The 14,759-nt window shown below is 40.6% G+C and overlaps 2 protein-coding genes across 3 annotated transcripts in view; both read right to left on the bottom strand.

Moving 5' to 3' along the window:
• The window catches only part of spata20 (spermatogenesis associated 20), a 31,030-nt gene extending 19,704 nt beyond the window's left edge, over positions 1 to 11,326 (bottom strand). Inside the window, exons 1-12 of the mRNA XM_008314783.2 lie at positions 10,873 to 11,326; positions 10,059 to 10,187; positions 9,546 to 9,610; positions 8,989 to 9,143; positions 8,757 to 8,900; positions 7,789 to 7,990; positions 7,163 to 7,293; positions 6,914 to 7,018; positions 5,878 to 5,952; positions 4,200 to 4,412; positions 3,603 to 3,795; positions 1,392 to 1,560 (exon numbers count right to left, since the gene is read on the bottom strand). Of these exons, the coding sequence (XP_008313005.1) occupies positions 1,392 to 1,560; positions 3,603 to 3,795; positions 4,200 to 4,412; positions 5,878 to 5,952; positions 6,914 to 7,018; positions 7,163 to 7,293; positions 7,789 to 7,990; positions 8,757 to 8,900; positions 8,989 to 9,143; positions 9,546 to 9,610; positions 10,059 to 10,187; positions 10,873 to 11,078 (1,787 nt within the window). The 5' untranslated portion in view covers positions 11,079 to 11,326. The remainder of the gene's footprint in view (positions 1 to 1,391; positions 1,561 to 3,602; positions 3,796 to 4,199; positions 4,413 to 5,877; positions 5,953 to 6,913; positions 7,019 to 7,162; positions 7,294 to 7,788; positions 7,991 to 8,756; positions 8,901 to 8,988; positions 9,144 to 9,545; positions 9,611 to 10,058; positions 10,188 to 10,872) is intronic.
• Positions 11,327 to 11,469: 143 nt separating this feature from the next.
• Positions 11,470 to 14,486, bottom strand: LOC103382114 (PI-PLC X domain-containing protein 1-like). Of its 2 annotated transcripts, XM_008314782.3 has the most exons (7): positions 14,150 to 14,486; positions 13,950 to 14,071; positions 13,508 to 13,632; positions 13,270 to 13,401; positions 12,796 to 12,960; positions 12,527 to 12,710; positions 11,470 to 12,438 (listed from the first exon to the last, which is right to left on the bottom strand). In XM_008314782.3, the coding sequence occupies exons 2-7, from the start codon at positions 14,047 to 14,049 to the stop codon at positions 12,206 to 12,208; spliced, it is 939 nt and encodes a 312-aa protein (XP_008313004.1). In that variant the 5' UTR covers positions 14,050 to 14,071; positions 14,150 to 14,486; the 3' UTR covers positions 11,470 to 12,205. The 2 variants fall into 2 exon arrangements, with proteins under 2 accessions (XP_008313004.1, XP_024913711.1); XM_025057943.1 differs by lacking the exon at positions 14,150 to 14,486 and having other exon boundaries at positions 13,950 to 14,138.
• Between the last annotated feature and the right edge of the window lie 273 nt (positions 14,487 to 14,759).

The raw sequence follows: 14,759 nt of genomic DNA, 5'->3' as shown, positions 1-14,759 counted from the left end.
GAAATCCTAAAGGCTGTTTGTGTTCATCTGTCTGCTACAGCTTTTGTCACCTTTATTCAAATAAATTAAACTGTTTAAATATTATATTTAATCTTTTGTATAAATCGTATTAACACTCCAACACATTTTCTGTCTCCGTCCACAGTGAGACGTTCAATCACACATGACCAGGTGAGAGCTGGGGCAGGGAGGGTGTGTGTGTGTGTGTGTGTGTGTGTGTGTGTGTGTCAGACAATTAACCCAGTTAGTCTCTGCAACCATACCATTAACCATCTGACGCCCTGCACCCGCCATCCCTCCTGCTTCATAAGTGGGGAACCATATGTGCCTGGAACGACAGAGTGATTTAAGCCACACTTGGAAAGTAAACCAGGTTTGGGGGGTAAAAAGTGCTTCGGTAAGCGTTCTCTCTGCCGACACCACCCTGGTGTGGACCATTATGAATGAGAGCCAGGCTGTGGAACCAGGCCACAGTGTTTAGGAACAAGTGTGTTGTTTGCTCCGGCTTGTGTTTTCTAAAGCACAGTAGATGCATTTTATCTTGTATTTTCTGTGGTCCATGTAGGATTGTGGGTTGTTTTATTTTAATGCTGATTCAGGAGCTATTCACACTCATTCATAGTAACTAGGGCACAGCGTGGGCCAACAGAACCAGGACACCTGTGCAGCAACAAATGTCTCCCACTGATGCCACAGGTGTCGGCTCTGCTGAGAATTCAGCACCGACAGTTTAAAGTTACTTTAGCCTCAGAGATACCAGACCACTGACCTATACATACACCATGGTTATGTCACTGCATTACAACATGTCCATTACTACAGTAAGACTCTTTTCTTGGACACACTGTAGTGGACATTTTATGCCTCATGTTCAGTGTGACTCCCTGTTAGCTTTTGTTCATTTTACAAACAATTACAACATTTCTCTGGTTTATGTTTTCTGGCTTTGGCTATTTTGTTAGTTTAAACTCACTGTAGCTTTTTAAGCAGAATAGTGCATTGGCAAAACATGCCAATCACAGCGCAGCAGCTCTGCTGTCACCTGGTGAGTCGCAGAGAACCGGACAGGTCAGAATTGGAAAGGAATTTGCATTTGAACTTTTAACATTGTACTGGAGTCAGTGTCACTGAGTTAATGAGATGATGCAACAAAAAAAAAAGATTTTTTTCAACAACGTATTAATGGGCTTACTGCTCAAGCTTTAGACCAGCCTGGCCTGCCTTTAAAAATAGTGCTTTTATGGCTCATCACCAAGGATAAAGTACTTCAGAGTTCTCCAGTGAAGCCCCAGAGATACTTCAGTCCTAACAGGAACTGGGCAGGATTAACAGTGAGGTTTAGCTCGACCAGAGAATAACGTTACAGTGATCTGTTGGTGAAGCTCTCTTACATGTGCTGCACCTCCATCTGGTCTCCACGATAACAGGATCGAATGACGGTCCGGCTCTCCCCGTCCCACATGTGCTCCTTCAGGAAGGTGCCGACCTTCAGCGCCCTCTCCAGCAGGGCCCCGTCCTGTAAAACGGCACCGACGCGTGCGTAGGCTGAGAGCATCAGACCTGAGGACGAGGAGGAAGAAGCAGGGGAGGTGATGTTGGTCAACGTGGAGATGTTGGGGGTTTGAAACAACTTGACACACAAAACATAACCTTCATGGTCTTTAAAGAGTTTGTGAAGACTGCTCACAGACTGTTCACAGCAGATGTTTGGACACAGACTGAAGGACCAGTCATTTGACATCTGAGTTTGATGATGACTGGTTGACAGTGTTTCCAAACCAACTAAATTCAACTAGACGCATCCAACGTGAGCGTTCCTGTGGTCCAGGTTCTCACCGTTCTCCACTTCCTGTTATCTTCAGTTCTATTTACCAGATTCAACAACATGTTGGAGTGACTGCTGCTGCTCAGGTCAGGTCGGCCGGTCTCACACACTAACAGACTTCTGTGCCAGACACTGATGCTGACTGTGGCCAACTAGGAATTGTGGGTCAAATCTGGGGGGAAAAATCTTGCAGTATGTTTTCAGCTTTAGTCAAGGCTTCTTTTTGTTTTCCCACCATGATCCTCCATCCGCTGCTTCTCTCCTTTTTTTGAAGAGATGAATAAAAAGCTGGTAAAGGAAACAGCCTCGTCTTCAGAGTGCTGTGGCCGAGGACAGGAGGTGACTCATGGAGAAGGTTCTTCATTCGAGGCAGGAGGAGAGCAGAGGAGTCTAATTGGAACACTCTCCTCACAGAGCCTCATTACCTCAGTTAAACACTGTCCTGGGACGGGGGAAAGAGATTTGTGTATTTGTGTGAGTGTTTTTTTCTGTTCTTGTGTCTAAACATGTTGACAAAACTATTTTGCTGAGTGGCTTTGCATTAATGTAAGTGACATCTGGTGTCTGCGTAATGATCTGCACTCATTCTCAGGAAACATAAATATGTGTTTAAATCTGTGGAGTACAAGACAAGTTTATTATGTCATTGTTATAAAATGATACAGTCAGAAAGATAAGCAAGAAATTTGGATAATAATATTGCTCATTTTGACTTTTAGTTAAAATTTCAATTAATAGTTTTAACTTTTACAATAAACAAGAATTAATCTCACATCTGTCTATTAATCTAATAAATCTGATTTGACATCCCATAATAAATGTGTTGTCATATTTCCATTTTTCATATTGTGATTAGGATGTTTTATCTGACATTTTTATTTTCATAATTAATTCTAAAAACCTATTTTAATTCACTACCATGACATGTTTCTTTCTCATATCAATGACTTTTTGAAATGAATTTTAACCCAGTATTTTACCTGATGGAGTAACTTTTTGTATTTATTTATTTTTCATTATTACTTTTTTTTATTCTGATATTTTCAGGTAGAGACTTTTCATGTGCACCATTTCAAAAAGTTACTTTAAATGTACTATTATTGACTAATTTTATTTTATTTTTATTTGGAATGGAAACCTTTTCAGATAACAGGAAGACAAAAGTCTTATTTCTTACTGAAATAAAACCTGGGCTGGGAAATAGTTGGAAAGAGACAAAGTGAAGGTTTTCCAAGGTTCACTCATGTTTTGTGTCGTCTTTAATCACCGTCTTTCTTTGGCTGTTTTGGTTTCCTGCGTCAACAGGATTCTTGTGTTTTGCAATGTCGACCTGTCTGCGTCACTGGAAAAAGTTTTTCTTCCTCTTGTTTTAAATGTGAGAGTAAAAACGTGAGTGAAAGTGAATTACTTGTCAATATGACACAGCACACCACTGCACACAACAAAATGATCCCAGGGAGAGCAGTGCGTAGGGACGGTGTGGGGTAACTTGGCAGGTGGTGGACTCGAACCTGAAACCTTCTTGACCCAAATCCACTTCCTTAACCACCAAGGCACCACTGCCCTTTTGGTTACTACCACTTTTGGTATACAGAATAAACAGGCATCTAATTTTTCTGCTGAAATGAGTCTGGCAGTTTTTCTTCCAAAAACTGCATCCCAAATTAGTTGGCATAAAATGTAAAAAAGACATTTTTCAAACACCATCAATTTTTCTCACTAAAACAATCAGACAAAAACTATTTACAGTTTTTTTCATCTGAGATTCAATATTTACCATTCCAAGACGCCAGCATCTTAGTGTCCAGATGTGGGCGGGGCCTCCTCTTCCTCACATCTGCCATCCTGGCTCTGGCGGAGGACAGGATCTGGTTGACCTTCTCCACACTGATGCCAAAGTGAGCAGCTGTTAGCTCGACAGAATAACGCACGATCAGCACATTCTGTCCCCGCAGCTCACCGTGAGGGTCCTGTCAACGCACAGCAGAGGACAACAGAGGGCGCTCATGGAGGTGACCTCATTACGACTGCAGCAGCCAGTCACATTAAACCCTTAATGGACGCTGTTTAACACCTCAAACAGTGGAGGGACCACAGCAGGAGGGCAGAGTGAAGAGTAAGTCAAATACAGCAGTGAACGGAAGTAACAACAACAGGCTGAACAGATGGGTGATGTGATTGGAATGGGGGCAATCTTAGAGCAGCGCCGAGCAGAGTGATGTGATTCATCAGCACTTTTATGGACAATTGAAGCACTTTCAAATATTTGTACCCATACTTCAACTCTAGGCTTTTAAATTGTTTTCATCTGATTTCTTGCAATTAAACACTGTATAGCACATGTGACGTTGGACACAGGGACACATTCAAATACCTGCTCTGGATCCACATTTCCCTGCTCCTTGACCCCATAGTGGTGCATGAAGATGTCTGCCTGGGTGGCAGCAGATTTGGCGCCCTCTACCACATCGGACAGAAGCCGTCGGATCTCAGACGCTGTCCAGACACAGAACGCTCCCTCACGCTTCTTGGTTCCTCCAGATGCTGGGACAGAGTCGGCGTCCTCTGCACTGTAGAAGCCGCCGGACTGTGACGGAGAGGACAAAGAGAAGACATAGAGAGGACAGAGAAAAGACAGAGAGAAGACAGAAAAGCTGTAAAGTTTATGAAAATAACACTTGGTGGACAAATGACTTGACGCCCATAATGACAGTCTTACAGACCATAACATCTGTATGAAGGATATTAACAGATTGTCTGTCTGCAAACTACATGTTAGAAGATGAATGACTGCAGCTGGGATTTGTTACGTATGTAGTGAACTGTAACAGTAACAGACTATTATTTCGCACTTGCTTAAATTCTGAAGCTTTGGCAACAACAGCAACATTACGTGACATCAGCCAATAGTGTGTGGTTGGTGTGAGCCAACATGTTGCTCTTGACTTTAACTCTCTTTCCCACTAAACATGTGATGGTTTTCACACAGCTGCACTCCTTTATAAAATCAAAGGGGAGAACCTGTAAAAACCAAAACACCACAGGATTGTCTGGAAAATGGAACTGACATTATAAATGAAGCTTGACGTGTCTACCAAAACAACATTCATCGATTCACCCCGTGTTTGTGAATTTATACACTGACTATATTTGCTAAAAAAGTCATTTAGGTATTTATAGAATCATCCACTTAAACAGGAGTTATTCTTGTCTTTAGGTCTGTTATAAAGGACGAGACAAGACACACACCACAGAAAGTGAAAGTCACAGAGAGACGTGCACATCACTCTTCCACGCACAGCCTGGAAATTCAAAAGTGGCTGCATTAAAAATCACCGCCATGTTTAAAGTCTAACATTAAGGAATTGCTAACACAGTGGCATCCAAGCCTTTTACAGCCAGGGTGAAGTGTGGAACACATCCTGGACGGAGGAAGTTCTCTGCTGCTGGCACAAAAAAAATGCACAGAGTCTAAAGTGAATTACCTTTGCTGCATTAATTCATTAGCGAGTAATTACGTAATAAATCTTGAAAAGGAGGGGTGCGGAGGGGAGGGGGCGAAGATTACAACGAGCACAGTTTTAATTGTGTGTCCTGTTCGCTGCTATCGCTATTAATCAAGAGAGAGAAAAAAAGGATGTTGACCCTCGGAGGAAGGCAGGGGTTTAAGAGGCGATTTGTCAATGGGGTCCAAGCCCCTGTCCCTGTAGGAGGCAGCAACACAAACACACGCACGTACAGGAGCTGACTTCTTCTCATGTGGACAACATTAGCTGTAAATCACGTCAGGTAATAATAATAAAGAAGGCATTAAGGTGGCAGAGCTGCCCTGGATTTAAGGGTTTTTCTAAGAAGGGATTCACACTAATTCACACGTGTCCTTAAATAAATACTTCCACCTTTCTGCAACAGCAGATTTAAAAAAAAAAAAAAGGGTTGTCAAATGATCAATTAATCATGATTTATAATTAATTATGATTGCACTTAGTGATGAAAAATAATATATATGAAAAAAAATAATTCTGTATGTTGCTAGGTGACAGTCGACTCACCTTATCACTCAGGTCTCTGGAGACGTAGCGCAGGATGTCCTTCGCAACATCAGCAAAAAACTGCTCACCTGACACCTGAAAACAAAGTCATGATTCAACCACAACAATACTTTAAAGATAGCAACATGATATTATTCATATATAGGATATCACCTGCTGCGTTCACCCAGAATGCAATGCTGAGCCAGCCACCACAACCTCATCAAACACAGGAGTGTGTGACTGCTGGTGTCCCAGTTAGAATTTTTTTTTATATTAGCCTTTGCATAAAGATAAATACAGGCCAGTCTGGGCAAAAAGAACTGGAATAACAATAAGACAAAGACAGGGTGTAGTTTGTTGTCCTTTAAACCTAGTTTTTCAAACGATGATTTTATTTCACAGTGAAGTGAGTAAAATGATCAAAGTGTGATCACAAAGTGTGATGTGGTTTCAACAGACTGGTCTATAGACCAGACCGGTCCATCGACAGACTGGTCTATAGACCAGACCGGTCCATCAACAGACTGGTCTGTCTACAGCAGCTAACTACTGTAACTACTCCATAACAGACTAATACATGTTTCTGTAATTGATTATTATTTATTCAAGCTACAAATATTATTAATTGTTGTGTAATTTTTATTTTTATTTTACTAAGGTTAAGTAACTCTGCTGCATGGTCTTTTTAACGGGCCGCATTTGCCCCCCAGGCCTTGAGTTTGACACATGGTCTACAGACCAGCTCTCGTTGGCTTGATGAGACTGAGCATTTACTGTTTTTCATGTAACCATTCCACTTGTTTTACAGTAAAATAATCACTTAAATGACGCATCGGTGGAACAGTTTGAAGAAAAGCAGCTTCATTACCATCTCAGACTGACGCAGAGTAAACGTTTGCAAAAGCACACACCAGTGGATTCTGCTGACTGCTTCACAGAGTGATAAATAAGGTGAGTGGAAGAGGAGGATAATGAAGGAGAGATAATTGGCCCATCTCACTCACACAAACACACACACAACCTCAGGTGCAGACAAAATGAGTGTCACACACACCTGGGAGGCGGTGATATAGGCTACAGCCAACTGAGCTTGGTCATACAACATCTTCTCAAAGTGGGGGACGTGCCAGGAGGAGTCGGTGGAGTAACGGTGGAAACCCTGAGGAGGAAACGACAGCAAAGTGAGAGGAACCTACCTCTGAGTGGACCACAACAATCCAGGAGTATTCTGTTTTTTCTTTATTTTCACATATTTGCTCTTGGAAATATATGGACAGATAAATGAATAAATAAATGTACAAACTTGTGCCACGTGGTCGTGGATGCCACCCAGTGCCATCATACGGAGCGTGTGCAGAGCCATGTGAAGAGCTTCTAAGCCCTCTGAGGTGGAGCAATTCACAGACCAGTAGGACATGAGAAACATCAGGTTGACTGAGGCAGAGAGATGGAGGGACAGTGTCAGACATCAGTGAAGGACACAGTTTAGTCAACATACCTTCTTTACAGGAGTCTGCATTCAATTTAAGAAGCTTTTTAAGGAACTCTTATTTCAAGGTTTAAGCTGTTTCTTAAATAAACAGCACAACAGTAATTACGTACCTCACTTCTTTGTTCTGTTTTATATTTTGTTATTGTATACTTTTTCTAATTTTTTTTTTTTTTTGTTGGTTTAATTAGCTTTCGAGGAAACTTTTCCAGATACATTTAGCTGTCATTTTCATAAGCTCATGTCTTGTCACACCTTTAATTAAAAAGAAAAAAACAGTCTCAAAAGCCTAAAATTGAAAAACCTATGAATACTGGTTCTTACTGCAGCATATTCTCTACCTCTTAGCTGTCATTTATTAAAGGTCTTTTTTAATGATATTTAAATAATGAAAACAATAAAAGTTAGCAACAGAGTCCTCCCTAGCTGATGTTTTCTACCTGGTGTGGGGAATTTGGGGGCATCTCTGAATCCTCCGTACTCCTCCTCGTAGGAATTGATCAACTGCTGGAGGCAATGGTTTGCAACATCTGGGGCAGGGGCTAGACTTTGTCCTGGGTTTGCAGCGATAGTGGTGTGATTCTTCAGCGCATCTATGACTTTCTGACCGCTGGTCTCCAAGGCAGGACGATTATTCTGCCACTGAGGGACACGAGTCATGACTGTCTCATTACATTTGACAAATAAACTGCACAGTGGAATTAAACTCCTGCAAACACATGCACATTTGGATTTGTTTAGTTAATCCTCTGCTGCTGACACAAAGCCTCAGACTCCACATAGTTATTGCTTCTTTTTGTCCACGGTTGTATTAAATTTAAATATATCAGAGAACAAATTGACATTTTCTGATATGTTTTACCTTCTTTTCCTGCCAAAAAAAGAGATGAAAAAACAGCAGCACTGCTGTCATCTCAGTCCATTAAATATTAAAAGGAACAGCCAGAAGTTGGTAAGTCAGCATTAAGAATATAAGAGCCGGCGTCGCTCTGTCCAAAGGCGAAGAAAAATAAAAATCTGCCGACCAGCAGCTCTAAAGCTGACTAATTAACATCAGCATTTCCTTTCTATGAGTCTAAGGGCGGCGTTACATCACTGCTCAAATGTGAAAACCTCGGCGGAAATTTTCTGAAGACAGGAAGAACACTAAGAGGATAAGGAGATAAGAACAGGAGGAGGTGGAAATAAAGCCTGGCAGCAAGGGTGATGGAAAGGGAGAAATAGTCAAATGAAAAGACGAGGACACGATAAAGACCAGACCAAGACCAGGGAGCACTATTGGTTTGTAACAGATGATATCTTTATAACACTAATGTAAAAAATGTGCTGCAGAAGACAAGGCGCTGAGGAAAACAAACATAAGGACAGCTCTCTGGTCAAACGAACCAAAATAAACAGATGTTTTCACCTGATCCATGATCCTAGTCAGGACTGTTCCAAAACCAGGTCTTGCTCCATGGTTCCTAGGAGGGAAGTAGGTTCCTCCAACAAAAGGTCTCAGGTCTGGGGTCAGCCACACACTCATGGGCCAGCCTCCACCTCCACCCATTGCCTACAAATAGATGTGACAAAATTCCATGAGAAGATGAAGACAAAGAGGATCTGCAACAAATTAAAAAATAACAAAAACAGTCACAGACCTGAACAAAAGTCATGTAAACTTTGTCCACATCAGGTCTCTCCTCTCTGTCTACTTTGATGCAAACAAAGTTGTCACTGAGGATTCTACCTATTTCCTCATCTTCAAAAGATTCTCGTTCCATCACATGGCACCAGTGACAGGTAGAGTAGCCCACTAGTGGTCAGAAATAGATTTACAATGACTTTGAAGTTGCAGTCAAATAATAATAATCTAACAATCTTCACAGGGGAGGCTGTGAATTAGGCACGATTAAAAATGACTGAAATTAATCCAGTTAATTGTGATAAATCAAGAATGGTCAACATACTTAAATTTCCACTAGTGGTCAGAAATAGATTTACAAGGAGAAGAATGACTTTGAAGTTGCAGTCAAATAATAATAATCTAACAATCTTCACAGGGGAGGCTGTGAATTAGGCACGATTAAAAATGACTGAAATTAATCCAGTTAATTGTGATAAATCAAGAATGGTCAACATACTTAAATTTGACAAAAAGAAATCTGTATATCGTTAAATCATTGTATACATTTGTGTCGCTTCAAAAGCAGCTTACCTGATAAAAAGATGGGTTTGTCTTCCTTTTTGGCTTTGTCAAAAGCCTCTTGTCCCCAAGGATACCTGAGATAAAAACATCTGTCAAACACATGATTCCACATGAGTTTGTGTGTGGTGTGTGGGGATAGTGCCATTCTCAATGCACCTTAGTGGCACGTGGTGGCTGGTGGATTCAAACCTGCAACCGTCCAGATACAAGTCTGCTTCTTTAACCACCAGACAACCACTGGCCCTGTAAGTTTCAGGAGAGCACCTGAAACTTACAGGTTAGCACCAGAAACGTTTTATTTATTTGTTTAATGTCTTCCTGTTCTTTAGGGGCTCCGCAAAATCCTGCTCATCTTTGAATAATACTAAAGTATTTGAGAAGAAACTGTCATCCCTCTTAGCAGCCAATCACAGCAGGTAGGACAACTCCACCCATGTTGTAGTAAATTTACAAAACTGTAAACCTCCAAGAACTGAACTATGAGCTGAACATGTGGGGATGTTCCCTTTTAACGTCACCCACCAGTCGACAGGGTTGTGTGCATGTTGCAGCAGATACGGTGACTTCTCTTTGACCAGCCTGTTAGTGTGTTTGTGAGGAGGGGAGGATGGAGCTTCACCTCCTGATGCCATTCTAATGAAGATAGGCAGCCTGGACGGAAGAGAAGATAAACAATTACAAAGTCCACTAGTATTACTGCATTACAACCTTAAGGTTGCTTAATGTATACAACGTATTAATCTTCAAATCGAATGTACTGCAGCAGATGCTGCAGGTAATAAAGCGACTAGCTGATAGATAATGTCGAACCTCGTCCACGTTTTACCATTTTATATTACATTCCTAATACATTAAAATGCAACACCAAAGTGAAGGCAACCGACATAATTTCGAAATGAAAATATAAAGACTGTAACTCGGCAGCACTGATATTTTAAAAGAAAACATTTATTATTCATACAGGAACGTCAGCTGACAGTTAGCAATGCTAACAGTAACAGACGAGCAATATAGACCCGTTGTTATTGTCAAATGAGTAAACCGCTATAAAATATGACCTTTGTTTTTATTTTGTTTAAGCCGAATGTGAACAAATGTTATTTCGCCTCTGTCTGTATTAATTCGATTTCACAGACACGTTTTGTTGTCGGGTTTAACAGCGTAGATGCATAAATGTGTTGAATTTAAAATAGGTTTCAGCGCAGTTGTCCCAAGCCCATTCACAAACATACGGCAAACAAGGTTACGCAGCAAGTGTCGCAAAAACTACTATTAAATGAACGTTGTTTATTAATTCTTCCGTAGACAGAGCTCTGTAAAAACAGGGGGACTTTACCTGGAGGGACAGACCGGTTGAGGACAGAGAAATGGTCGCAGGACAGGTGGTGGTGGTGATTGGGTAGTTTGGACAGAATACCTTCTATTGACCCCGAAGTTCTGATGAAAAGTGACAGCTTCTGACACAGTTACAGCTAAACGCCGTGCTAAAAACTCACTGTTGGTTTTCCTGAACGCGGAGCGACGCCATGCGAATTGTAACATCCTAATAACAAAATAAATGTGTGAATAAATCTGTTACTAAATCCAGATATTGTTCGCCTGATTTAAAAGCGAAACACTCGCAGCCTGAAGGTGAACTTTGGATGAAAGCATCTAAATGTTGAGGTGTCGGACCGGCAGTCTAAAATAATTATATTTTTAAACCCAAGACAATCTGCTTCAATAATTCGCCTCCAAAACATGAATAAAATACTCCAATAACAAAGTTTTACCCATAGAGCGTACAGCGCGCTCTTCATTATTTACGCTTAACGTCACCGTGAGTTACGTCATGTCTTTACCACGTGAAACTTCGTACGTTGATTGGCTGTGAAGAGGCACGTGAGACGACGCCTGCAAAGCATAGTATGTGTGGGCCGGCTCGGAATGCTGGCATACGGGTCCAGACTCAATCAATCAATCAAAAATAAATCGCTTTACAAGAATTCTATGGTACGTACGTAAATACATTTTAGACATGCGGTGGATATTACTCAATACACATACACACGAATATACGCGTGAATAAACATTTATATACATTAATATATACATATTTATTTAAATACACATTAAAAAATTACATTTGAGAAAACCAACAACAACAAAACAAAAAATCAAGTCATTGGGAAAAGAGAACAAAATGTAGTAAATGTGGTGAAAATATTTGTCCATTTGTTACATTTAACTACATTTAAAAAAAGAATTAAATGATGCAAAATACAAGATTAAATAAACATGGTGAGTTCCTGAGGCAAAGAGAACAAGTTGATAAAACGATATGAAAAAAAAAACAAGTTAGAAGTACCTCATATAACATTTATGTAAATAATATGACTGGATTTTTGAGGCTAGTTGCCACGTTAGTTGTCATGAGCTTCAAAATACCAGGTAAAAACTGAAAAAAATAACATATATGAGCATTATGAACAAAGTCGTAGGTGTAGTGTATATTATTTTATAAATAAACTGTTGAGATAAATAATAGTTTTAGATCAATAAAACCACAGACATACAGATAATGTTCAGCAAAACCCACAATATAGCAGTGCATTATTTTTATAGAGGTTTCTAGGTTCTCCCAAAAGGTAAACAATAATAACTTCCTACATATTGTCCATCCATTACTTTCATTTGTTTTTTGAGTGATTGAGCTGGACAACTGTTGCAACAAAGTTGTCTCGAGTCACCACATCTGAGGCGATAATGTTGGGACTTCTGCCCGTCTGCTGTCTGACCCACTGCAGCAGCTCGGGGAGACTCCTCCTTATGACTTTGGTGAAGTTTTCTCGGGGCCAAAGTACGTACCTGAAGATCGTGCTGTCTTCTGGTAGAGTCAGGTTCAAGCCACACACAAAGAAACCTGGAGGTAGTAGGAGGAGATGGCAGTCACAAAGACAGCTTGGCAGTATTTTTTTGTCTGTCTGTAAACAACGGAAGGGAGGACTCACAGTGAGAAGGTCTTGCTTTTTCCAAAACTCGACAGAGTTCTGATTCAACTTTTGCAGGATCCATGGTATTAGCGTAGTAATATGGGATTTTTCCCCACAAGTCCAGTTGTTGGTTTCCAGGATAATCATATGAAACTATGATGTTTCTGCCTTTGTCCCAGCAGCTCTGAAGTGTAGGAGTGTCCTGTTGTGATGTACCACAGAACATTATCATTAAGTTCCTAAAGGTGGTCCTACAAAGACATGTCAGAATCATCAGGGCCCCTTACTGATCTATGGAACAGTTTGGTTCCAAATATGGTCTTGATGAGGTTGATGAGATGAACATGGAGCTCCTCAACATGTTGGTCAAATCCTTCAAAGTGTGATAAAGCCAGGATCAGGATCTCCTTTGGATGTGTCTCTGCCCAGTCACGAATCAGCCTGAGAACAGACTGAGCAGAAACACAAACTGAGATGTTCTAAAAAAGGAGAGCGACTTTTAGATGAGGTCAATTTAATTAGCCTTAACTTCAGTTATTGTTCATTTGTTGTCTTTTTAATATTTTACTAATAATACCACATTTCATTTGTAAGTATTTTCACCTTATAGCACATCAAATAGAACAAGAGAGTCAGTGTCGCTGATGAAACAGCCCCGACCCCCATGGGGGACATGGCCCGGTGTGAACAGTAGGTGTTGAGAGGAAGAAAAAGCTTTAGTGAAATGTATAAATAAAACAATGCCACATTTAAACCTCTACCTCCACATCAGTCTTGGTACACAGCCCATGATGGAAGTAAAATCTAGCGGGCTCCTTGTCATTTGGTTTGCGGATGATCCTCAAGTCCAGGTAACGAACTCCAGCATCCAGCTGCCGAGTGATGTTCTCCTCCTGCAACATTGTCCAGAAACAACAACAACTCATTATTACACAGACTGTCAGTCCCAAGCACTGGTGCTGTTCATTCACTGCTGCAGGGCTATAAAGCCAATGTTACCTGAGTGGTGGCCCACTTGTGCATAACTTTACGTGCACCATAAACCCTGCTGAATCTTTTCAAGTGAGCAGGCTCTATGATAAAGGAGTCCATGTCCAAGTCATAACTCATGGAGTCATGGCTTCCTAGGTTGAACCACACACACACACACACACACACTTAAAAGCCATACTTGATGTGTTCTTGTATTTGATATGAAGCTCATTGTTAATATATTTTTTCAACAAATTACTGTGTTTAGCTTTTGTTTAAATTAAACCACCTGTCAGTGAGGTGTGCGCTAACTTCCTGTAGCTTTTGGCTAACTTCCTTGCTATCCACAGCTGCTAAGTACATATCAGGTTTTCCCTTTGTCTGCCTGGCATGAGCTCTAACCAACTATTACCTAGCAGTAACTTTACAAACAGTGTTGCAGGAAGTGGATGTGGTTTCACTCTCATACCTGGAATTGCCAGCTGGAAGAGAGGAATGTTGTGAAGACCAGCCGGTAACCGTGACATCCAGTCACTGAGCTCAGTAACCTGTTCTGCCTCTGCAGACATGTCAGTCTCTGCACCATCAATTCTACAAACACAGTCATATCAGTCAGCTGTACTTTTAAGATTGAAAAAAAACAAAAAACCCTGAAAACTCCCTACTTACTCTGAACTGAGACGTCTTCACTGACAAAGATGGGTGTGTTTTCCTGCAGTCGTGCAGGTCTTTAGGAATTCACCTGCTATTGGACGAGGTTAAACACTCAATGGGAATGAATAGACTTCCTCATACCACTGGTATTATTGTATTTTTAATTTACAACTTGTCTTCCAACTATTAACTCTGCCGGCACTTTTTGGTTCTGTTTGTTTTTTAAATGCAAATTTGGCTTTTGATACTCTGCAACTTATACACTCACGATAAAATGAAACAATCTGTCCCCAGGGAGACAGGCATAGATGGCTATTTATGTAAATGTTAGTCATTTTATAACACAAAATATCAGAATAGAATATTTCAACAAGGTGTATGTGAATATATATGAATCACTCCATGACACTGATATATTTGTCAACCATCAATATTTACTTCACAGTTTTCAACTGAATTGGACCCATTTTCAGAACCATGTGGTCACTCGTCTTTAATTACCTCTAGAATTATAATAAAATATCCAATTCTAAAATTCTTCAAATGTATTCAAATATATACATGTATATTCCTAATAATCCTGATATTCACCTGAGACTTGAACCTTCAGCCGTCAGTAGATTAA

Source organism: Cynoglossus semilaevis, chromosome 8 (assembly GCF_000523025.1).
Source record: "Cynoglossus semilaevis isolate Cse_v1.0 chromosome 8, Cse_v1.0, whole genome shotgun sequence".
NCBI lineage: Eukaryota > Metazoa > Chordata > Actinopteri > Pleuronectiformes > Cynoglossidae > Cynoglossus > Cynoglossus semilaevis.
Note: the sequence above shows the minus strand (reverse complement) of the source record. Positions and strands in the feature narration are given on the sequence as shown.

Coding starts and splice junctions, on each gene's coding strand:
- LOC103382114 (XM_008314782.3), bottom strand. CDS start 14,049: ATGTCTGCAGAGGCAGAACAGGTTACTGAGCTCAGTGACTGGATGTCA. Junction 13,402..13,507: donor ACAAGTGGGCCACCACTCAG/GTAACATTGGCT, acceptor ACAATGTTGCAG/GAGGAGAACATCACTCGGCA. Junction 12,439..12,526: donor AAAAGCAAGACCTTCTCACT/GTGAGTCCTCCC, acceptor TACTACCTCCAG/GTTTCTTTGTGTGTGGCTTG.